The 23953-nt window shown below is 50.8% G+C and overlaps 1 protein-coding gene across 2 annotated transcripts; it reads left to right on the plus strand.

Annotated features, from left to right (window-relative positions):
- Window positions 1–2627: 2627 nt before the first annotated feature.
- On the plus strand, window positions 2628–22503 carry LOC140207175 (ubiquitin carboxyl-terminal hydrolase 5-like). Of its 2 annotated transcripts, none has more exons than XM_072275527.1 (4): window positions 2628–2780; window positions 13340–13465; window positions 16398–16461; window positions 22313–22503. In XM_072275527.1, the coding sequence occupies exons 1-4, from the start codon at window positions 2673–2675 to the stop codon at window positions 22486–22488; spliced, it is 474 nt and encodes a 157-aa protein (XP_072131628.1). In that variant the 5' UTR covers window positions 2628–2672; the 3' UTR covers window positions 22489–22503. The 2 variants fall into 2 exon arrangements, with proteins under 2 accessions (XP_072131628.1, XP_072131627.1); XM_072275526.1 differs by having other exon boundaries at window positions 2629–2780; window positions 16395–16461.
- Window positions 22504–23953: the final 1450 nt, after the last annotated feature.

Genomic DNA, 23953 nt, shown 5'->3' on the forward strand with positions numbered 1-23953 from the left:
AAGAACTTTCTACAGGGGCACAATTGAGAGCATCCTGACTGACTGCATCATTGCCTGGTATGGGAACTGTACTTCCCTCAATCACAGGGCTCTGCAAAGAGTGGTGTGGACAGCCCAGCGCATCTGTAGATGTGAACTTCCCACTATTCAGGTCACTTTACAGAGACAGGTTTGTAAAAATGGCCTGAAGGATCATTGGGGACCCGAGTCACCCCAACCACAAACTGTTCCATCTGCTACCATCCGGGAAACGGTACCACAGCATAAAAGCAACAGGCTCTGGGACAGCTTCTGTCCACCAGGCCATCAGACTGATTAATTCACACTGATACAGCTGTATTTCTGTGTTATATTGACTGTCCTATTGTACATATTATTTGTTACAAATTACTATAAATTGCACATTGCACATTTAGACAGGGACGTAATATAAAGATTTTTACTCCTCATGTATGTGAAGGATGTAAGCAATAAAGTCAATTCAATTCAATCCTTTCCCAGGTAAGGGAGTCAAAACAACACTGCACTGGGAAAGACGAGAAATGAATGTCCCTCAACCTGTCAGCAGATTATTAAAGTTTTACCTCTGCCACTTCAGGCACCGTCTAGGACAGATCTGTTCCATCATCATCAACTTCTCCCTAGTTTCACGTTCATGGAGTTGCCTTTCAATGGTGTAACTGAATGGGAGTAACTTGGATGCTTGCAGTTTGTGCTCAGAGGCTTTTGAGACAGACACCAAGATCGGATAAACACACAAGAGATTCTGCAGGTGCTGGAAGTCATCGGGATCCCTGGACGCAGGAGGGGTGTGAATATAGACAACCTGTACAGCAGGGCGCCTGTTTCCGTGCATGCTTGCGTGTGTTAAGAACAGGCTGGACACTGTGCTGCAACGGTTTCCGATGAAAGTGCCATGGTGAGTGCCAACAGCGACTGAATGCAGGTACAGAGGAACGACAGACCTCCCGTGTTAATGACGGAAACAAGAGTTCTATACATGGGAGTTCCCAAAAAAAAAATTTGCTGTTTGACTGAGCGACACCCTGAGGTGAACCGTTTTCAAACAAGGACCCCCGCGATTAGCCCCAATCAGGAGCCCACCTTAAACCATCTCAGAACACGAAAATCCCGCGCCAGTCGAAATAAGCCTACTGTGTAACGGGGACTAAACAGAGAGCACAAGGGCTTAATGACTCTCATAAAGCCCAAAGCTCCGTGGCTCCCAGCCCAGGCCCTGTGACACTCTTTTTCTACCTTGTGGAGGTTTACTGTGAGAATAAGGAATTTCTGCACTATATTTTTCCCCAGTTACTGATTCTGTGTGGCTCAGTAATTAGTCAGTCAAGAACAGGGCCAAAGTGCAGTTACAAAGAAAGCACGACAGTGGCTATATTTCATTAGGGGTTTGAGCAAGACTTTGTGTGTCACTGAAAACTGGCAAATTTCTTCAGACTGGCTGGACTACCGTCTGTTATTGAGAGTGGGAAGGGGCATTATAGTCGGATAAAGGGGGAAAGGGTGAGGGGAGGGAGTGGGAAGCACCAGACAGCAAACATTGTGTAATGATCAATAAACCAATCTCCCTCACCTTCCCCCACCTTTTAACTCTACTCCTCATCTTTTTTCCCTCTCTCTCTCCAGTCCTTCTGAAGGGCCTCGGCCCGAAACGTCGACTGTACTTTTTTTCCATAGATGCTGCCTGGCCTGCTGAGTTCCTCCAGCATTGTGTGTGTGTGTGTGTGTGTGTGTGTTGCTTGGATTTTCAGCTTCTGCAGATTTTCTCTCGTTTGCAATAAACCAATTGTTTGGAAGCAAATAACCTCAGCGCATCCATATCCCAATCCACATGTGTAATTACAACCTCCCGATCTTTCTTTCTTTTTCAGACAAACGGACCAGAATCGTGCGATTTTTTAAAAACATACTTTTAACTTTCCAAATAGTTCGTACGAAAGTGAAACTTACTCAGTACCCCATTGGTCCGCGATCTGTCAGTCAAACCATCAATGAGAAACGTTGCGCATTTATTGGTTGGCTGGCATGTCCTCTTCACGTTTCCACCTGATGAGGAAGGCAGTTATCCCGATGCTGATTGACTGCCATCCTGTCAGCCTTCTTTCTATATTATTGGTTGAGGGGAAGTTGTAGGGCGGGGTTTATAAACCTACCGCTCGGTGATTGGCTTAAATCCACATCAGTCGCTCCGACAGACAGGCGGGCAGTCAGTGTTAAGACAGTTCTGTTGACCGGCAATCTTTTGAGCCAATGATGAGGGGCAATAGGCGGGAACATATTACGATTGGCTGGGGAGCCGACGCCTCTCTGGCTGAGTCCACCCACCTCCCGTTTGATATTGACTGACGATAGTACCAACCAATTATTCCGTCTCTTGCCCCTTAGCCACTGACTAACGGCCAATAACGCTACCTCCCGCCCCTTTGCCAATGACTGACAATGGGTCCTGCCAATCATCCCTCCATCCCGCCCTTTTTCCATTGACCGAGGAGGACACTGGCCAATTATCCTTTTGACCGGCAGGTGGTTTAGCCAGTGCGAATACGGGAGGACGGGCGGGTCCAGGCTGCGATTGGCCGTGGCTGCCTGTGTCGATGTGCCGTCTCCGCCCCTTCTTCCTGTTCTTCTCCTCCTCCTCCGCCCGCTCCCTCGTCATGGCGGAGTTCGGAGAGTTGCTGCTGTCGGTTCTGGCCGGCATCCGCGTGCCGCGCCCCGGCGATCGTGTCCACAAGGACGAGTGCGCCTTCTCCTTCGACGGCCCGGTGGGTCCATCCCGAGCGGCGGTTGTGTGTGTGTGTGTGAAGTGGGGGCGGTGGGGATGTGGGGCTCCGTGGGGCGGTGGGCCCGGTGTGACGGCGTGAGGTACTACGACTCCCGGACGGCCTCGCGGCACCGTTGATTTGCCGCTACCTGTGCTTGGCTGTGCGGGCTGTCGGGAGTTGTAGTTCCTTTTTCGGCGAGCCGGCCAATAGAGGCCATGTTGGGTTGTGTGACTGGCACGCCAAGCCTGCCGGGAGTTGTAGTTCCTATGGAGATTGAGCGCTGGCGGTGGATGACATTTGGGACTACATTACCCGGCGGGTGCTGGCCGCCTAGTGTAGACGCTGCGGGTCTATGCCCCGAGAGAGGGTGGGGGGAAAAACTGTGAACGCCACAGTCTGGGATCCGTGCATAGTCACTGGTGGCTGGCGTTTGGGAGTAATGGGGAGCGAATCCATGTGCATCTTCCCTAACTCCGGGATAAGTGCATAGTCACTGTGTGGCCGGGAGTGTTGGGAGGAGGGCGTCTCTGGTTCTGGGACGAGTGCATAGTCACTGCAGGGCCTGTGGTGGGTGAGGCGGGGTTCAGTGTTGCACTGTCCCTGGGTCTGGGATCAGAACGCAGTCACTATCCCGTCCCTTCAGGGCTCAATTCCCCTGCAGTCCTGACGATATCCTTTTGAGTCTTGGCTACCACACACAAAATGCTGGAGGATGTTCAGCAGGTCGGTGAGCCTCCGTGGAGGGAAATGAGAGGTCCCTTCATCGCTGCTGTATGACCTCTTGAGCTGCTCTGGCATGTTGTCCGTGCGTCGCTCAAGGTTTCTTGTTCTTGTGAATCTTCCCTGCGCCCTTCCAGCTAAATTACACCCTCCCTAAGTGTGGCATGACCAGAGGACTGCGCACGATATCCTAGGTGTGGTCTCGCCAATATCCTACACTGCAACGCGTTTACGGGGCCTTCAGCCTGCGCTATTTAATATATAAAAAAATTTGAAACGGTAACTGCATGGCTAGGCGAAATCCACATCTCTCCATTCAGTACACCTAACCCTGGTAGCTCGTTTCGGGCACCCACCATACTGTGTGCGTCAAAACAAAAGCTTTTACCCTGCAAATTTACTTAAACATTCCCCCCCCAACCTAAAATGCATACTTTTTTGTATTAGACATTTTTGCTTGGGGGTTGTAAAGATACCAGCTGTCTACCCTATCGTGTAAATCAGTGTTAATAGATTCGATTCTCATAATCTTATGAACTTGTACCTCCCCTCTGTCTCCAGAGCTTCAGGAAAACAATCCAAGCTTGCCTAAGCTCAACTTGCAGCACATGCCTTCTAAACTGGGGAGCATCCTGGTGAACCTCTTCTGCAACCCATGTCCTTACTGTAATGGGGGGGGAGAGAGAGGGAACACAGAACAGTCCAGCACAGGAACAGCTCACAATGTTGAGCCGTACCAATTAAATGGCCGATCTAACTAATCCTTTCTGCCTGCGCCATGCTGACATGCTTCCTTTTCCCTCACGTTCACGTGCCCATTTTTAAAATTATCATTATTATGACTCTCTGTGGCAGCCCAGACGGAAAGCGTGAGAGTGGCTGGCCTGACTGGAGCCCTGGACCACTCGCCTCGAAGTCTGGTGCAGACGCCACTGTGTCACCAGCTGTTCGTGTTCCTGTTTAAACATCTCTTAAAAGACCCTAATTTATCTGTCTCTGCCGGCACCCCAGGCAGTACCCACCACTGTGTGTGTGTGTGTGTGTGTATATATATATATATATATATATATATATATATAATATTATATAATATATAAATAAAAGTGGCCCTTTTGACCTGATCTCTCTCTCTCTCCTCCCCCCCCCCCCCCCCCAATCTTCAATGTCTGGCCTCTGGTCAACCTCCTCTGCACCCTCTCCAAAGCCTCAACATCCATCCTACTGGGGCGACCCATACTGTATGCGATACTTCAGATATGGCCTAACCAGAGTTTTATAAAGTTGCAACATAAACCTCTTTTGATCTCAATGCCTTGACCAATAAAAGCAAGCTAAAATGCAAATCAAAAACACCCTCCTACACTAATCCCTCCTACCTACACAATGTCCCCATCCCTCCATCTTCCTCAAATCAAAGTGTCTCTTAAAAGCCTCTAATGTATTTGTACCTACCACCAGACCAGGCAGCACATTCAGACATCCACCACTCTCAGAGGAACAAAATTACCCCTCACATCCCTCTTGAACCTACCCCCTCTCACCTTCAATGCCTGCACTCTGGTATATGACATTTCAACCCTGGGAAAGAGATACTCTCTGTCCACTCTGTCTCTACCTCTCAGATGTTATAAACCTCTATCTGATCTCCCCTCAGCCTCCGATGCTCCAGAGAAAACAACCCAAGTTTATCCTGCCTCTCATGATAGCACATGCCCTCTAAACCAGTCAGCATCCTGGTAAACCTCTTCTGCACCCTCTCCAAAGCCTCAATATCCTTCCTATAGTGGGGTGACGACACTGTCTGCGATACCCCAGACGTGGCTTAACCAGAGTTACACAAATTTGCAACACAACCTCTTGACTTTTGACCTCAATGCCTTGACTAACAACATCAGCACACGTGGTGGAGGCACATCTTGTGCCAAGATGAGGCCACCCTCAAGGTGGAGGAGCAACACCTCATATTCCATCTGGGTACCCTCCAACCTGATGGTACGAATATCAATTTAACTTTCTGGTGGACAAAATTTACTCCTCACCCTTTCTATATTCCCATTCTGATCTTTTACTTCTCACCTGCTTCAAACTTCCCCCTGGGTCTCCCCCTCTTTCCGTTTCTCCAATTGTATTCACTCTCCTCTCCTATCAGTTTCTTTCTTCTCCAGCCCTTGACCTTCCCACCCACCTGGGTTCACCTGTCACCTTCTGGCTAACCCCTCTGCTCCCCCAACCTTTGCTCTGGCATCCTCCCCCTGCCCTCTCAGTCCTAAAGAGGGGTCTTGGCCCAAATTATCAACTAACTATTCATTTCCATAGATGCTGCCTGACCTGCTGAGTTTCCCCAGCATTGTGTGTGTGTGTGTGTGTGTGTGTGTGTGTGTGTGTGTGTGTGTGTGTAGCTATATAATACCCTGAGATTCAGTTTCTTCCCAGCATTCACAGTGGAACAAAGAAATACAACAGAATCAATGAAAAACTACACACAAACAAAGACTGACAAGCAACAAATGTGCAATAGAAAACAACAAAGACAGTATCCATCAGTCAGGACCCTCACCACCCAGGACATGCTCTCTTCTCATTACCACCATCAGAGAGGAGGTTCAGGAGCCTGAAGACACACACTCAACATTTCAGCAACAGCTTCTTCCCCTCCGCCATCAGATTTCTGAACGGACAGTGAACACATGAACATTACGTCACTATTTTCACTCTCTTTCTACACTACATATTTATTTTCTATATATTTGTTATTGTAACTTGTGTATTGCACTGTACTGCTGCTGCAAAACAACAAAATTCGTGACATTTGTCAGGGATCATGAACCTGATTCTGATTCTGTGTTCTAGTACATGGAACATAGAACAGTACAGCACAGAAACAGGCCCTTCGGCCCACAATGTTGTGCTGAACCAGATAAAAAACAAATCAAAAACACCCAAACACTCATCCCTTCAGATGTTCCCACAAACAATGATCTCACTTTAAGGACTTTATCTTGTTATTTCATGTTCTTGTTATTTATTGCTATTTATTTACATTTGCATTTACATAGTTTGTTGCCTTCTGCAATCGACTTGATCTTTCATTGATCCTGTTATAGTTACTATTCTATAGATTTGCTGCAATTCCCATAGGACAATGAATATCAGGGTTGTATGTGGTGATATACATGTACTCTGATAATAAAGTTTACTTTGACTTTAATTTGAGCTTTTCCCTCCTATCTACGCGATGTTCACATCCCTACATCTTCCTCACATCAAAGTGCCAATTAAATGTCTCTTAAAAGCCTCTAATGTATCTGCATCTACCACCAGACCAGGCAGCACATTCAGGCATCCACTACTCTCTGAGGAAAAAATACTTACCCCTAACATCCCTCTTGAACCTACCCCCTCTCACCTTCAATGCCTACACTCTGGTATATGACATTTCAACCCTGGGAAAGAGATACTCTCTGTCCACTCTATCTCTGCCTCTCATAATCTTATAAACCTCTATCTGATCTCCCTCAGCCTCCGATGCTCCAGAGAAAACAACCCAAGTTTATCCTGCCTCTCATGACAGCACATGCCCTCTATACCAGACAGCATCCTGGTAACACACATCAAAGTTGCTGGTGAACGCAGCAGGCCAGGCAGCATCTGTAGGAAGAGGTGCAGTCGACGTTTCAGGCGGAGACCCTTCGTCAGGACTAACTGAAGGAAGAGTGAGTAAGGGATTTGAAAGTTGGAGGGGGAGGGGGAGATCCAAAATGATAGGAGAAGACAGGAGGGGGAGGGATGGAGCCAAGAGCTGGACAGGTGATAGGCAAAAGGGATACGAGAGGATCATGGGACAGGAGGTCCGGGAAGAAAGACAAGGGGGGGGACCCAAAGGATGGGCAAGGGGTATATTCAGAGGGACAGAGGGAGAAAAAGGAGAGTGAGAGAAAGAATGTGTGCATCTCACTCTCCTTTTTCTCCCTCTGTCCCTCTGAATATACCTCTTGCCCATCCTCTGGGTCCCCCCTCCTCCTTGTGTTTCTTCCCGGACCTCCTGTCCCATGATCCTCTCGTATCCCCTTTTGCCAATCACCTGTCCAGCTCTTGGCTCCATCCCTCCCCCTCCTGTCTTCTCCTATCATTTTGGATCTCCCCCTCCCCCTCCAACTTTCAAATCCCTTACTCACTCTTCCTTCAGTTAGTCCTGACAAAGGGTCTCGGCCCGAAACGTCGACTGTACCTCTTCCTAGAGATGCTGCCTGGCCTGCTGCGTTCACCAGCAACTTTGATGTGTGTTGCTTGAATTTCCAGCATCTGCAGAATTCCTGTTGTTTGCGTTTAAGTATCCTGGTAAACCTCTTCTGCACCCTCTCCAAAGCCTCAACATCCTTCCTGTAGTGGGGTGACCAAAACTATATGTGACACTCTAGATGCAGCCTGACTAGAGTTTCATAAAGCTGCAACATAACTTCCTGACTTTTGACCTTGGTGCCTCAACTAATAAAAGCGAACGTGCCACCTCACAACCATCCTGAGAAAGGTTACTGTCACCTTCCTGTCAGTTTGAACCCCCCCCCCCTTGCCATTCTCCTTTGATCTCTCTCGGTAGCAAGATGTTTTTACCCACAGAACTGTCACTGGATTTTTAAAAAAAATTTCCACACCATTCTCCATAAACTCTAGAGACCGTTGTGGGTGAAAATCCCAGGAGAAGAACAGTTTATGAGATACTCCTACCACTCTGGCACCCGGAATGATTCTGCGGCTAAAGTCACTCAGATCACGTTTTTTCCCCCCATTCTGGTGTTTGGTCTGAACCTCTTGACCGTGTCTGCGTGCTCTTGTGCGTTGAGTTGCTGCCACATGATTGGCTGATTAGATATTTGCATCAGTGAGCCCATAGAGAGACCACTGTGTACACTCAGTGATTGGTCGGGGCATTAAAGGTTACGGGGAGAAGGCAGGACAATGGGGTTCAGAGGGAACTGGATCGACCACGATGAAATGGCAGAGCAGGCTCGATGGGCCGAATAGCCTCATTCTGCTCTGCGCCCTTTGGTTTTGTACAGAAAGATTGAAACTGAATAAAAATTAGAGAGAAATCCTGCCCTGCACATCCCCCTTGAACTTTCCTCCTCTCACGTTAAGTACACGCCTCTGCTGATGGACATTTGGCTCCCTACTCCACCGATGTCTCACAATCTCGTAACCGTCTATCAGGTGGCTCACCAGCTTCTGCAGCTCCAGAGAAAACTACCCGGGCTCGTCCGACCAGTACAGCACAGAAACAGGCCCTTCGGCCCACAGTGTTGTGCTGGACCAGCTAAAAGGCCAATCAAACACTCATCCCTCCTACCTACACAATGTCCCTATCCCTCCATTGTCCTCACATCAAAGTGTCTATCCAAACGTCTCATAAAAGCCTCCAATGTTATTTGCCTCTACCACCAGACCAGGCAGCACATTCAGGCATCCACCACTCTCTGAGAGAAAAAAAACTTACCCCTCACATCCCTCTTGAACCTACCCCCTCTCACCTCCAATGCCTGCACTCCGGTATATGACATTTCAACCCTGGGAAAGAGATACTCTCTGTCCACTCTATCTGAGCCTCTGGTAATCTTGTAAACCTCGCAGGGGTGGCCAACCTTTTACATTCCATGCGTCAATTTTTTCTTTCTTTCTTTTTTTTTAAATTTTATTCACAAATATGTACTTTTTTCACACATATAACCTTTTCCATTTTTTTATATGTATAAAACTATAATTATTTATACATTCTTAAGTACACATTGAGATGATATAAAAGGAAATTAGACACTTAAATAGATAATTATGTACTGTAGTAATTCTAATCTATTAGGATAAGTAATGGTATTAGTTGTTAAGAAAAATGGTAATAATAGTTTCCATATAACTCTTCTGGACCATTTCCACTGGTCCAAAATGTTGTATGTAAGCCTATGTAACAACCGTTATAGGTGTTTATATCCTAATTTGTTCATGCTTGCTCCTGCCCACAGACATAATTATCTAATCCCTATGGCGTCAATTTTTTCACGCACGAGTTCAGATGCGTTTTTGTTCACGCACGAGTTCTATGTTAACATATTTTTACAAGAATGAGTTGTATGGCGCATCTGAACTCGTGAGTGAAAAAATTGACGCATGGAATGTGAAAGGTTGGCCGCCCCTGTCAGATCTCCGCTCCGCTTCCGATGCTCCAGAGAAAACTGCCCAAGGTTATCCAGCCTCTCCTGACAGCATATGCCCTCGAAACCAGGCAGCATCCTAGTAAACCTCCTCTGCACCCTCTCCAAAGCCTCAACATCCTTCCTGCCGTGGCCAGCCAGAGCGGTTGCAATACTCTAGATGTGGCCGCACCAGAGTTTTAACCAGATTTAGCATAACTCCCTGACTCTGGCATGCCCTGCCTCGGCGAGGAATGGCAAGCAAGCGTTCCATGGGGCTTCTTTAACACCCTGTCAACGCGGGGACACTTTCAGGGAGTGATGGACTTGGGCCGGAAGATCCCTCTGTACATGGATGCTTAGCTGCAGCTGTAAGCCCCTCGTGATTTTATACGTCTCTAAGACACCGATGCTCCGAGGAATAAAGGTGTCTAACTCCGCCCCTCGAGTCCAATAAACATCCTTCCTGCGCCCCTCCGAGTTCAGAGTCATCTTTCCTCTGGCAGAGCGACCAAATCCTGAGCGTGAAACCCCCAAGTGTGGCCCCACCAGGAGTGCGATATCATATCCCGGTTTCTGAACCCTTTGCCTGGAGTTCCCTGCCTTTTTTTAATGCCTTGGACCGAGAGGGTTAGTGGACCGCAGGCTGGGAGCTCCTGAACTGGTGAAGACGAGCAGGTGGAACGTCTCCCATAGGGTTACTGTTGTTCGGGTTTATTGAGTACGTGGCCAGAAAGTGGACCTCGGGGTTGTATGTGGTGACGTGTACGCCGCTGTCATTATGCGCCGGGTTGTGCGATGTGGGCGATCCGTCACCACGACTGTCCTCGGCAAATTCTTCCACAGAACTGGTTTGCCATTGCCGACTTTCTGGGCAGTGTCTTCACAAGACGGGTGACCCCAGCCATTATCGATATACTCTTCAGAGATGGTCTGCCTGGCACCGGTGGTGGCATAACCAGGACTTGTGATCTGCACCGGCTGCTCGTACGACCATCCGCCACCTGCTCCCACGGTTTCACGTGACCCTGATCGGGGGGGGGGGGGGGGGGGTGCCGAGCTGGTGCGACACCTTGCCCGAGGGTGACCTGCAGGCTAGCGGAGGGAAGGAGCACCTTGCACCTCCTTGGGTAGGGACAAATCTCCACCCCAAAGGCCAAAGGTATAAAGATATATCTTTTAAACTGTCTGTCTATATGATCACCTCCCAGTCTCCTGTGCTCCAATGAGAGAAGTCCCAAGAGGTTCACAAGGGTGATTCCAGGAATAAAAGGGTTATCATACAAGGAAAGTCTGATGGCTCTGGGTCTGTACTTGCTGGAATTCAGGAGGATGAGGGGGGATCTCATTGAAATCTTCCGAATGTTGAGAGGCGTAGACAGAGTAGATGTGGAAAGAATGCTCCCCACGGTGAGAGAGTCTAGGACAAGAGGGCACAGCCTCAGGATAGAGGGGCACCCTTTCAAAACAGAGATGCGGAGAAATTTCTTCAGCCAAAGTTTGGTGAATTTGTGGAATTTGTTACCACGTACAGCTCTGGAGGCCAGGTCATTGGGTGTATTTAAGGCAGAGATTGATAGTTTCTTGATTGGACATGGCATCAAAGGTTACGGGGAGAAGGCTGGGAACTGAGGAGAAAATAACAAGGGTCAGCCATGATTGAATGGCAGAGCAGACTGGATGGACCAGATGGCCTAATTCTGCTCCCAGGTCTTTTGGTCTCACTGAGTTAACTTCTCCCCATTGAATCCCGGCTGCTGTAGAAGACTGCGGGATCTCCAGTGAGTTTTTATGGTAGCCTAGCAGTTAGCGTGACACTTTTACCCTGCCAGTGACCCAGGTTCAGCCCTGACGGATATGTACTTTGATCGTAAGTTTACTTGGGCTTTGAACTACACGGTGTACCTGAGGGGTGGCTTTTGGAGAACCGTGTACCTGTACCCCTGGGTCCCTCCATTCTGTAATGCTGCCCAGCACCTGCCCAGTCACTGACAATAGTTTCACTGGCTTTGATTTTCTGAAGTGCCACGCCTCCCCTTAATCTCCCATCCGCGTCCGAGGGGTAGGCAGATAGAGCGGGCAGTGGCCAATACGAGACGGCTTGCTGTTAAGGTGATTGCAGGGAAGGCGGGGGGTAAGGTTTTTATTTGCACAGAGCCCTGGGTGCCTGGGGCACGCTGCCGGGGACGGTGGCAGAGGCTTGGTACGGTGTCGCGACAGTTAAAAGGCACGTGGACAAAAGTGGCACGGTAGCGTGGGGAACGCACAGAGAATGCCGGAGGAACTCAGCAGGCCGGGCAACGTCCACGGAAATAGGGTAAACAGTCGACGTTTCAGTCCGAGACCCTTCATCAGGACACGTCAGCCCGAAACGTCGACTGTCCACTCTATTTCTGTGGACATTGCCCGGCCTGCTGAGTTCCTCTAGCATTTTGTGTGTGTTGCTTTGGATTTCCAGCACCTGCTGATTTTCTCTTGTTTCTGTCTCCTATCAGAGTCCCCCCTTCTCCAGCCCTGTATCTCTTTCACCCATCGACTCCTCGGCCCTTTACTTCACCCCTTCCCCCCTCCCGCTTTCACCTATCACCCTACTACCTTCTTCCTCTCCTCCCCCCCCCCCCCCCACCTTCTTACTCTGACTTCTAATCTCGTTTCCAGTCCCGATGAAGGGTCTCGGCCCAAAATGTCAACTGCTTTCCCTTTTCCAGAGATGCTGCCTGGCCTGCTGAGTTCCTCCAGCAGTTTGTGTGTGTTGGTTTGAATTACCGGCATCTGCAGATTTTCCCTTGTTTGTGATGGTAGTGTCGCGGTGAGCACAACGCTTCACAGTGCAGGAGACCCGGGTTCAATTCCCGTCCCTGCCTGTGAGGAGTTCGTACGTTCTCCCCGTGACCGCCTGGGTTTCCTCCGGGTGATCCGGTTTCCTCCCACAGACCCAAGACGTAGCAGTTGGTCGGTCGGTTAACTAGGTGATGTAGATTGTCCCGTGATTAGACTAGGGTTAAATTTGGGGGGGTGGGGGAATTGCTGGGAAGCCTTTTCTGCGCTGGCTTTGCTGAAATAGAGGGCTGTGTGCTGGGGGGAGGGGGAGAGATTAGCCTAATCTTGGAGTAGTTGAAGAGGTTGGCGCAACATTGTGCCCCAAAGAGCCTGTGCTGATTAGATTAGATTCAACTTCATTGTCATTGTGCCGAGTACAGGTACAAAGCCAATGAAATGCAGTTAGCATCTGACCAGCAGTGCAAGGGAATGGTGTTATTTACAAAATAACTGCCAATAAAAGGTAAGTGCTGGAGCGCACAGATATAAAAGTACTGAGACAGTCCAACATGCTCGATGTCTGTGACGTTCCTTGGCTCACTCACCCCGCTGATCACGATAACCACCCCTCCCACCAGCTGATGACTTCCTTCCCTGCCCACCACGCGACCAGCTCCAGTGTTACCCGTAACCCCTCCCCTCCCCAGGTCTCTCTGTTCTGCGTCGCTCTGGGACGGGGTCCAGGTCCTTGGCGTTGGGAAGGCGCGGAGGTGCTCCCATCGACGTTGGACTGGCTGTGGAGGGGCTGTGAGGAGTTGGGGATGGAACGGGGTGCGGGGGGGGGGTGATGTTGATGTCCCCTTGTCCTGAGACTAATGCCCAGGTCTCCCGTTGCCCCAGGAGTCGGAGGGTGGCCTGTACATCTGCATGAACACCTTCCTGGGCTTCAGCAAGTCCTTCGTGGAGAGGCACTACCGCAAGACGGGGCAACGAGCCTTCCTGCACCTCAAGCGTACACGGATACCGGTGAGTACACGGATACCCCTCCCTCCCTCCCTCTTCTGTCGACCCTACCCGTAAACCCTCCCCATCCACCTCCACCCTCGAGACGTCGCGGCAGAATTAGGCCTGCTCCCCCATTCCGTCATGGCTGATTTATTCCCCCTCGCGGCCCTGTTAACTGTGACGGCCTTACTCACCGAGAACCTGCCAGCCTCTACTTGAAAGGTGCCCAGCGACTCGGCCTCCACAGCCGTACTGTGGCAACAAATTCCACAGATCCATCGCCCCCCGGCTGAAGAAATTCCTCCTCATCCCTGTTCTGAAGGGCCGCCCCTCTATTCCAAGACCGTGTCCCATCAATTCCCGCGCCCTCTCCGCGTCCGCTCTCTGCGGGCCTCGCTCCAGAGGGGGCTCCCCCAGATGATCCCGGGAGCGAAAGGGTTAACCGACACCAGCGTTTGGTGGCTGCTCACAGGTTAACCCTTTCATCCCCGGGATCATTCTGGTGAGCCCGCTCTGGGTCCTCTTCAGTCCTTTCTTATCCGAGGCTGCTGAGGATACTGTGTACCGTCTGTCCAGTGCCTTATGCAACTTTCACCTTACATCTCTGCTTTAATGTTTCAGCCCTTTCGAAATGCTAACGTTGCCTCTGCCTTCCTTGCTACCATCGTAATCTGCAAGCTGGACTTTAGAGAGTCCTCCCAAGGCTCTTTGCAATTCTGAGTTTTGAATTTTCTCCCGGTCTTTGCCTTTATTTGGGGTTGGCACGAGAGGCTTGTGCTGGGCACAGCGCTTCACGGAACCGATAACCCGGGTTCGATTCCTGCCGCTGCCTGCCAGCGGTTTGTGTGTTCTCCCTGCGACTGTGTGCTTTTCCCCTTCCAGAGCGCTTGACCGTACACTTCCCGACACCGTCTTCCACCCGCCAGTTCTCCTAATCTGTCTGAGCCCTTGTACAGACTCCTGGTTTCCTCAGCAGGACCTGCCCCATCCACCCATCCTTGTCCCATCCACAAAGCCGGTGGATCCGTCCTCCAAATCGTTGACGGAAAGAAGCAGCCCCAAACACGACCCCTGCGGAACACCACTGGAAAAGCCCGCCGGAAAAGGCTCCCTGTGCTCCCACTCTTTGCCTCCTGCCAGCCATCGTCTGTCCGTCCTGGTATCTTCCCTGGGCTCTTACCATATTAAGCAGCCTCCTGTGCGGCACCTTGTCGACGGCCTGCTGAAAATCCACTGGTTTTCCTTTGTCTATCCTGCCTGTCAGTTCCTCAAAGAATTCCAGCAGGTTTGTCGGGTGAGATTTCCCCATGCTGACTTTGGTCTGTTTTATCATGTGCCTCCAACAGCCACGAAACCTCGTCCTTAATAATGGTCTCCAGCATCTTCCCAACCACTGAAGTCAGGCTAACTGGCCTACAATTTCCTGTCCTTTACCTTCTTAAAGAGTGGAGTGACACTTGTGGTTTTCCATTCCTCCGGGATCGTCCCGGAACCTGGAGACTCGAAAGATCACTACGAATGCCTCCACAGTCTCTTCTGCCACCTCCTTCAGAACCCTGGGTGTAGTCCATCTGGTCCAGGTGACTTATCTGCCTTCAGACCCTCTCAGCTTCCCAAGCGCTTTCTCCTAATTTTCGCTCTCTTATAATGCCCTCTCTTCTGCGTGTTACTCTCTTTGTCAGCCTGGGATAAAGATACCAGCTGCCTGTTTATGCCCTTTGTCATCTGATAAAGCTCCGTCTGGTCTTCCCTCCCGTTCCACCACCTCAGAGAAAACCAGACTTATGGTTTTATATTAGAAAAATTGAAACATAATAGAAATTAGACACGAGATATATAGGAAGTAAACTTGCCCAACACACCCCTGCATCCCCCTTGCCTGAAGTGCATGCCGTCTGGTGTGGGACATTTTCCTGACCAGGGAGAGGGAGACGGGCTGTCTACTCCTATCTGTGTGTCTCTTGCAATCGTATACAGTCGCCCCTCAGCTTCCACTGCTCCAGAGAAAACACCCTGGGCTCGTCTGACCAGTACAGCACACAAACGGGCCCTTCGGCCCACAGCGTTGTGCTGGCCCAGCTGAAAAACAAATCAAAAGCACCCAAACACTAATCCCTCCTCCCTACACACTGCCCCTATCCCTCCATCTTCCTCACATCCACGTGCCCATCCAAACATCTCTTAAGGGCCTCTAATGTGTTTGCCTGGACCACCAAACCATAAGACAAAGGAGCAGAAGTCGGCCATTCGGCCCATCGAGTCTGCTTCGCCATTTTATCATGACCAGGCAGCACATTCAGGCATCTGTGACTGTTGCTTTGACCCCAGCATCTGCAGATTATTTTGTGTTTATATTCGGACATCCACCACTCTCTGAGTAAAAAACTTACCTCTCACATCCCTCTTCAACCTACCCCCTCTCACCTCCAGTGCCTCCCCTCTGGTGTTAGACATTTCAACCCTGGGAAACAGATACTCCCTGTCTGTGCCTCCCAGATGTTATAAACCTCTATCTGATCTCCTCTCACCCTCCGACGCTCCAGAGAAAAAAACCCAAGTTTGTCCAGCCTGTCCTGACAGCACAACAAACCAGGTTGCGTCTTGGCAGCCCTCCCCGGAGCATCCGTCCCACGAGGTGGGGGTGACCAGAACTGACCGCAGTACTCCGAGTGCGGCCTTACTGGGGCTTTCAGAAGCTGCAGTGCGACTTCTCAATACCGCCCCCCCCCCCCCCCCCCAGCCAATGCAGGCAGAGCGTGCCAAACGCCGTCCTCACTGCCCCCTGTCGATCGGGGGGCAGCCGCTACGGCCCGTACCCGCTGCCCTGTCACTCCTGCCATTGACGGTGTCCTCCCGCACCGTCGGCCCTCGGCCTCTCCCCCCCCACCCTCCCCGGCGACCCAGCCCGTTTGCCTGCTGCGTGTGACCCTGCCACTCTGCTTGGCTGCAGAAGCTCGATGACGGGAGCAGCGGAGCTGGCGACCCTCCCAAGAAGAAACCCACCCGCCTGGCCATCGGTGAGGAACCCGGCCGCTTGCGGAGGGTGGGGGCGCGCGGGGGGGGGGCAGCGTGTCAGGTCGGGGCCTCCGCGGGAAGAGAGGAACACATGCAAGATGCTGAAGGAACACAGCAGGCCAGGCAGCTTCTTTGGCGGGGTGGGGGGGGGTAAAAGCACAGCCGACGTTCAGGGCCAAACCCTCCAGCAGGACGGGAGGATAAAAGTTGAGTAGGTTTGAAAGGGGGGCAGAGGGGAGAGAGAAACACCAGGCGATAGGTGAAACCTGGAGGGGAGGGAATTGGTGAGAGAGACCTTGGAAGAAAGAAGAGTGGGGAGGGGCACCAGAGGGAGGTGATGGGCAGGCAAGGGCGTGGCGGGAGGATCGGGGAAGGGAGGGGAGGGGTGTGTCCAGGACAGAGGAGAGGAAGGAGGGTGGAGAGAGGCTGCGGTGGGGGGGGGGATGGGTGGGGGAGGGGGAGAGGGGAGGTCATGGGCAAAGGTTTGCGGGATTGACGAGGAAGGGAGTCAGTGGGTTGGGGGGGTGAGATACAGAGGCAGGGGGCAGTACTCAGGTTATAACCCGGTTTTCTCAGGTCACAGAGAGATATATCATTGTAACACGCCCTTCGGCCCACTCATCCACGCTGACCCAGGTGCCCAGCTAAACTAGCCCCGCCTGCCCGTCTTTGATCCACCCTCCTCATGACAACATGAGGAGGGTGACTCAGTGGCCGCTTCATGAGGTACACCAGTACACCTGCTCATTTATGCAACTATCTGCTCAGCCGTCGTGTGGCAGCAACCCGTTGCAGAAAAGCATGCGGGCAAGGTCAAGAGGGTCAGTCGTAGTTCAGACCAAACAGCAGAATGGGGGAGGAAATCTACTGGGAGTGACTATGACCGTGGAATGATAGTTGGTGCCAGAAGGGGTGGTCTGAGTATCTCAGAAACTGCCGTTCTGCTTTCCACACACAAGTGTCTCTGGAGTGGGGGGTCCCCGGCCTTGTGTTGGTCATTGGCGTAGGAAAGGCTGGGAAACCCCTGCTCTAGAGTTTACAGAGAATGGCACGAGAAATCAAAAAACAGGCAGTGAGCGGGCGAGAACGCCTTGTTGATGAGAGAGGTCAGAGGGGGGCGGCCCAGTCTGGTTCAAGCTGACAGTAACTCAAGTCACCACGTGTTACGGCAGCGCAGAAGAGTGTCTGTTGAAGCGGATGGGGTAGAGCAGGAGAAGACCATGAACTTCCTTAGCGACAGGACGTCCCTGGTATAGTGGGCGCTGAGCGTACCTGAGCTGCAGGGCCTTGTTCTCTGCCGCGTGACTCTGACTTCAACCTTCCCTCTCCACGCACTGATTCAGAGGCCTATGAAGTGTTGCTAATGTCGGGGCGGGGATGGGTCTCTGCCAGAGGGGCTGTAAGGCGCTCCTTCCCTCCGCTAGCTGGCAGGTCACCCTTGGGCAAGGTGTAGCATCTGCTCATCCCCCCCCCCCACCCCCTATTCGGGGTCACGCGAAGCCACGGGGGGCAGGTAGTGGATGGTCGTACGAGCAGCCGGATCAGATCACAAGGTTATGCGACCACTGAGTATTGATAATAGAAACATAGAAAACCTACAGCACAATACAGGCCCTTCGGCCTACAAAGCTGTGCCGAACATGCCCTTACCTTAGAACTACCTAGCTTACCCATAGTCCTCAATTTTTCTAAGCTCCATGTAGCCATCCAGGGGTCTCTTAAAAGACCCTATCGTTCCCACCTCCACCACTGCCGCCAGCAGCCCATTCCACCCACTCAGCACTCTGCGTGAAAAAAAATTTACCCTTGACATCTCCTCTGTACCTACTTCCAAGCAGCTTAAAACTATGACCTCTTGTGCTAGCCCTTTCAGCCCTGGGGAAAAGCCTCTGACTATCCACACGATCAATGCTTCTCATCATCTTGTACCCCTCTATCAGGTCACCTCTCATCCGCCGTCGCTCCAAGGAGAAAAGGCCGAGTTCACTCAACCTATTCTCATAAGGCATGCTCCCCAATCCAGGCAACATCCTTGTAAATCTCCTCTGCACCCTTTCTATGGTTTCCACGTCCTTCCTGTAGAGAGGCAACCAGAACTGAGCACAGTACTGCAAGTGGGGTCTCACCAGGGTCCTATATAGCTGCGACATTACCTCTCGGCTCCTAAACTCAATCCCACAATTGATGAAGACCAATACACCGTATGCCTTCTTAACCACAGAGTCAACCTGTGTAGCAGCTTTGAGTGTCCTATGGACTCGGACCCCAAGATCCCTCTGATCCTCCACACTGCCAGGAGTCTTACCATTAATGCTATATTCTATCATCATATTTGACCTACCAAAATGAACCACTTCACAGTTACTTGGGTTGAACTCCATCTGCCACTTCTCAGCCCAGTTTTGCATCCTATCAATGTCCCGTTGTAACCTCTGACAGCCCTCCACACTATCCACAACACCTCCAAACTTTGTGTCATCAGCAAATTTAGTAACCCATCCCTCCACTTCCTCAGCCAAGTCATTTATATAAAAAATAATGGCTGGGGGTAAAGACACTGCCCAGAAGGCAGCAATGGCAAAGTGCTTCTGTGGAAAAGCTTGCCGGGATCGATCGCGGTGGTGGAGAGAGGTAACAGGCGGAAGACCACAGCTGCCCACTTCAGAGATGAATGTACCTACCTGCCCGGACCACTTCCTCTGTCAGATCATTGCACATACACGCCAACCTCTGGGTGGGGAAAAGTAGCCCCTCGGTCCCCTTTCAGATCATTCCCACCCGACACCTCTAGGCATAGATATCTGAGGCCCAGGGAAAAGGGTGTGTACATTCAAACTCAGAAACAGGGTTATTATCACTGTTGTAGAGTTCTGTGCTGAACTCCCAGCCGCGTATCTATAGCAAGGATGCCTCAGACTCTGCCCGGTGCTGACTTTGTCCACGTGGAGGGGAGAGCGCGTTTCTAAGTGTGGCGAGAGCAAAGGATGTTGGGAATGGGGAGGGGTGTGGGACAGGTGGCAGAAGAGGAGCGCCAGGGGCTTGAGGAGAGGGAGAGGGCTGGCACGGGTACAGACACACCTGACCCTGAGACACCAGGCAAGGTCACTTGATTCCAAACGATTGGTTTATTGATCATTACAGAATGTCTCTCTGGTGCCCCCCTCTCCTTTCTTCTTTCTTCCTTTATTAATCTTCTTATTGATTTTAAAAAGAGCATATATACAAACAAAAGGAGAAGTATCTGAAATATATATATCAATAGCAATGGAAACAGGAAGTGAAATCGAAATTATCAAAATCATACGTAGTATTAAGCTAGTATGCAGTATATAATAAAAAGACAGCTAATTCTCCTCTTATCAACTCATAAAGAGAGAAAAAGTAACTTTAAATTTTTAAAAGGAGAAAAGAAAACACTACACTATATGAAAAGAGAAACAAAAAAAAAGGAAAGACTTTCTGATCAAGTATAAAACTTTGAAAATAAATAATTGGAAGGGTATTAAATCAAATCAAATGAAAACATTGAATAAAAGGTTGCCAGATTTGCTCAAATTTAAAGGATGTATCAAATGTCCGACTTCTTATTTTCTCTAAACTTAAACAGGACATAATGGAGGAAAGCCAATAAAAGACGGTAGGTGGATTAGAATCCTTCCATTTCAATAAAATGCCTCTCCTAGCCAACAAAGTTGAAAAGGCTATCATATGTTGAGCAGAAACAGGAATCCTTTCCTCTTTTCCCAACCATGATTCCCCCTCTCCTTGCCTCCCTGTCATTGCTGAAGACAACAAGAATGAAGTGCTATCCCAGTCTGTGCAAGAGCAGATATTTGCAATGCGTGCGGTGTGGTTTAATTATTATAGTAATTAGTAACACTCCAGAACACTCAAAAGGCCACTTTGTGCAGCGTTATTCTGCTACACACCAGCTCTCGGGAAGAGGCTGGTTTTTTTTTTCAGTTTTACTGCCTTGGCTACGATGCTCCTGAATCTCCTACCGGACGACAAGAGGTTGATCAGGCAGTGACCGGGATGGGGCAGGTCTTTAATGAAGTCACGAGCCCACTATAGGCATCGAGAGTTTTAGATTGTCTCCAGGTCCGGTAGCTGAAATTGTGAAATTTGTTGTTTAGACCATAAGGCAGAATTAGGTCATTTGGCCCGTCGAATCTGCTCCGCCATTTCATCATGGCTGATCCAGTTTCCCTCTCAGCCCCCAATCTCCTGCCTTCTCCCTGAATCCCTTCATGCCCTGAGCAATCAAGAATCTATCACACTCAGCCTTAAATACACATAAAGATTTGGCCTCCACAGCGGCCTGTGGCCAAGAATTCCACAGATTCCCCACTCTCTGGCTGAAGAAATTCCAAAACATCTCCATTCTAACAGGACGCCCCTCCTATTCTGAGGCTGTCTCCTCTGGTCTTAGACATTTCTACCAGAAGGAGCATCCTCTGCACGTCCACTCGACCATTTGAAAGGTTTCAGTGAGGTCACCCTTATTCTTCTGAGTTCCACCGCTTACAGGCCCAGAGCCATCAAACGCTCTTCAAATGTCAAGCCGTTCAATTTTGGAGTCTCTCCAGTTTCAGCACATCATTTCTGAGATAAAGGGCACCAAAACTGTTCACGATACTCCAACTGAGGCCTCACCAGTGCTTTAGAAAGCCTCAACATTACATCCTTGCTTTTATATTCTAGTTTTCTTGAAATGAATCCTAACATCACATTTGCCTATATAAATAAGAGTTTCTTAAATATTCCTAATGTATCTGCCGCTGCCAGCACCCCGTTGGCAGGACTTTCTGCGTACCCACCGCTGTCTGCGTAACTCTTAACGTGCCCCTCTACTTCCTTCCTTCCCAATCGTCTTGACGTTATACCCCCTCTTGCCCTCGGTGCCCTGACCGATGAAGGCCAGTGTGCCAATCACCCCAAGGTGGACGCGCACGGTCTTTCCCCCGGGGTAGGGGAGCTCGAGGGCACAGTTTTAAGATGAGAGAGGCGGGAGGAGCAAGTTTGTCACACACAGATTGGTCAGTATATGGAACGAGCTGCCAGGGGAAGGGGTCAGACTGCAAGACATGGGAGCAGAATGAGGCCGTTCCATCACGGCTAAACCCGGATCCCACTCAACTCCATACAGCTGCCTCCTTGCCTTATCCTCGGATGCCCTGACCGATAGGAAACGATTAACTTCCTCCGTAAATATTCAGAGGGACTTGGACTCCATCACAGTCTGTGGCAGAGCATTCCACAGATTCACTACCCTTTGGCTAAAAAAAATCCTCCTTATCTCTGTTCTAAAAGTTCTCCCCTCAAATTTGAGGCTGTGCCCTCTAGTTCTGGATACCCCCACGGGAGGAAACATCCTTTCCACATCCACGCTATCTAGTCCTTTCAATATTTAGTAGGTTTCAATGCGATCCCCCTGCAGTCTTGTAAATTCCAGTGAGTACAGGCCCGAAGATGTCAAATGCTCATCATATGTTAACCCCTTCATTCCCGGAATCATCCCCGTGACCCTCCTCCGGACTCTGTCCAATGACAACAGGTCCCTTCTGAGATACGGGGCCCTAAGCTGCTGACCGTGGTTGAGGCGGGGGGGCACACTGACGGTGTTGTCAGTTGTGTAGGCAGGAATGGGGCCAAACACAGGCAAGTGAGATGAGCTTTGACGTGAGTCACGGCCGGCAGGGAGAAGAAGGGCTTTTTCCCGTGGTGTATGTTTCCGCGAAAGGAAGGGTGAGAGTGGGGTTGGAGGGGAGGAGGAGGGAGGGAGTTGTGGTGCTGGGGGGGTGGGGGAAGAGGGCCCTGTCTGAAATCCTGTCCGTGCCTCCTGCTGCCCAGGTGTGGAAGGAGGGTTCGAGGTCGACTCGCAGCCCTTTGAGTACGAGGAGGAGGTGAAGGTGGTGATCCTGCCGGAGAACGCAGCCATTCCCCGCGATGCTTTGACGCTGATGCCGGCCGCGGTGCGGGACCGGGTAAGTGCACTGGGCCTCTCTGGCCCTCTCCCTCGCAAGTGACATTGTCCGCCTCCCCCGGCTGCGGGCCCAGGGTGGGCATCGGATGCTTCCGCGACAGGCCGCTCACCTACTTCTCGTTCACACACCACCTACCCCGAATCAGGGTGGCTCAGTACAGCGACTGCTCTGTCTATGGTGGCGGGAAACTGCGGGACGTTGTATCTCCTGCCTGTTGCGAGAGAACGTCTGGGGTGGCTGGCGTCTTTGATTATACCAGGTCAGTGGGAAGTGTAGACGAGGTCTGCGGAGGGGAGGCGGGTTTCCGTGACGTGCTGAGCTGTGTCCGTAACTCCTGGTGGTCACAGGCGGAGCAGTTGTTGTACTGTCAGCTGTGAGGCATACAAATAGACTTCCTGAACACAGTTTCTGCAGATGCTGGGATTCCAGTGTCTCTGTCTGACTGTCTCTCTCTCTCTCTGTCTCTCTCATTCTGACTCTCTGACTCTCTCTCCCTCCCACCCTCTCCCACATACACTGACACCCACCCACCCGCGGAAGAGCTCAGCAGGTCAGGCAGCATCTGTGGAAAGGAGGATCGTGTTGATGTTTTGGGCCAAGACCTGATGGGGCTGGGATGTTATGTTGTAGTTCGCCAGCACATGGAGTTCAGTTTACAGTTTTAGCCAAGGAGATTAGCAACACCTCTTCTTCCTCAGCAGGCTGACTAAATTTGCCATGTTCCCATCTGTGTGTGTGCGAACTGTGACCTAACATCCCAGTCCCTGAATGATGAAGGCCACCGCGCCAGTGCCAATTTCGACACCCTGCCTACCTCTGAGCCCACTGTCCACTCGCACTCCATCTGTCTCTGTGCTACCCTTTCTCCGTAACGCTCTGATCTGCTTTCCCCCGGACGGACGGACGGACACACACACACACACACACACACAGACACACACACACACACACAGACAGACAGACACCAGACACAGACAGACAGACACCAGACACAGACACAGACACACACACAGACACACACACACACGCAGACACACACACGCACACAGACACCAGACACAGACACGCACACAGACACAGACACACACAGACATACACACAGACACGCAGACACACACACACAGACACACATACACACATACACACACACAGACACACACACAGAGACAAACAGACACACACACACACATACACACACATACAGACACACAGAGACACACAGACACACACAGACACACAGACACAGACACACACACACAGACACACACACAGACACACAGACACAGACACACACACTGACACACAGACAGACAGGCACACACAGACACACACACACACACCCACAGACACACACAAAGACGCACGCACACACACACACACACACACACACACACACACACACACACACACACACAGCGTCTCTGGCGGTGGGTGTCGGGTGACCCCGGGGCATGCGAATCCCCTGCCGTGGGTAACGCTGTGGCCACCTCCCTTCCCGCAGGTGTCG

The sequence above is a fragment of the Mobula birostris genome, chromosome 13, assembly GCF_030028105.1.
Source record: "Mobula birostris isolate sMobBir1 chromosome 13, sMobBir1.hap1, whole genome shotgun sequence".
In the NCBI taxonomy this organism is placed as follows: domain Eukaryota; kingdom Metazoa; phylum Chordata; class Chondrichthyes; order Myliobatiformes; family Myliobatidae; genus Mobula; species Mobula birostris.

What these genes read in the sequence shown, in the direction of transcription:
- LOC140207175 (XM_072275526.1), top strand. Translation starts at nt 2,673, where the DNA reads ATGGCGGAGTTCGGAGAGTTGCTGCTGTCGGTTCTGGCCGGCATCCGC. An exon ending in CCTTCTCCTTCGACGGCCCG is followed by an intron (nt 2,781 to 13,339) that starts GTGGGTCCATCC and finishes CCGTTGCCCCAG; the next exon opens with GAGTCGGAGGGTGGCCTGTA. An exon ending in ACCCACCCGCCTGGCCATCG is followed by an intron (nt 16,462 to 22,312) that starts GTGAGGAACCCG and finishes CCTGCTGCCCAG; the next exon opens with GTGTGGAAGGAGGGTTCGAG.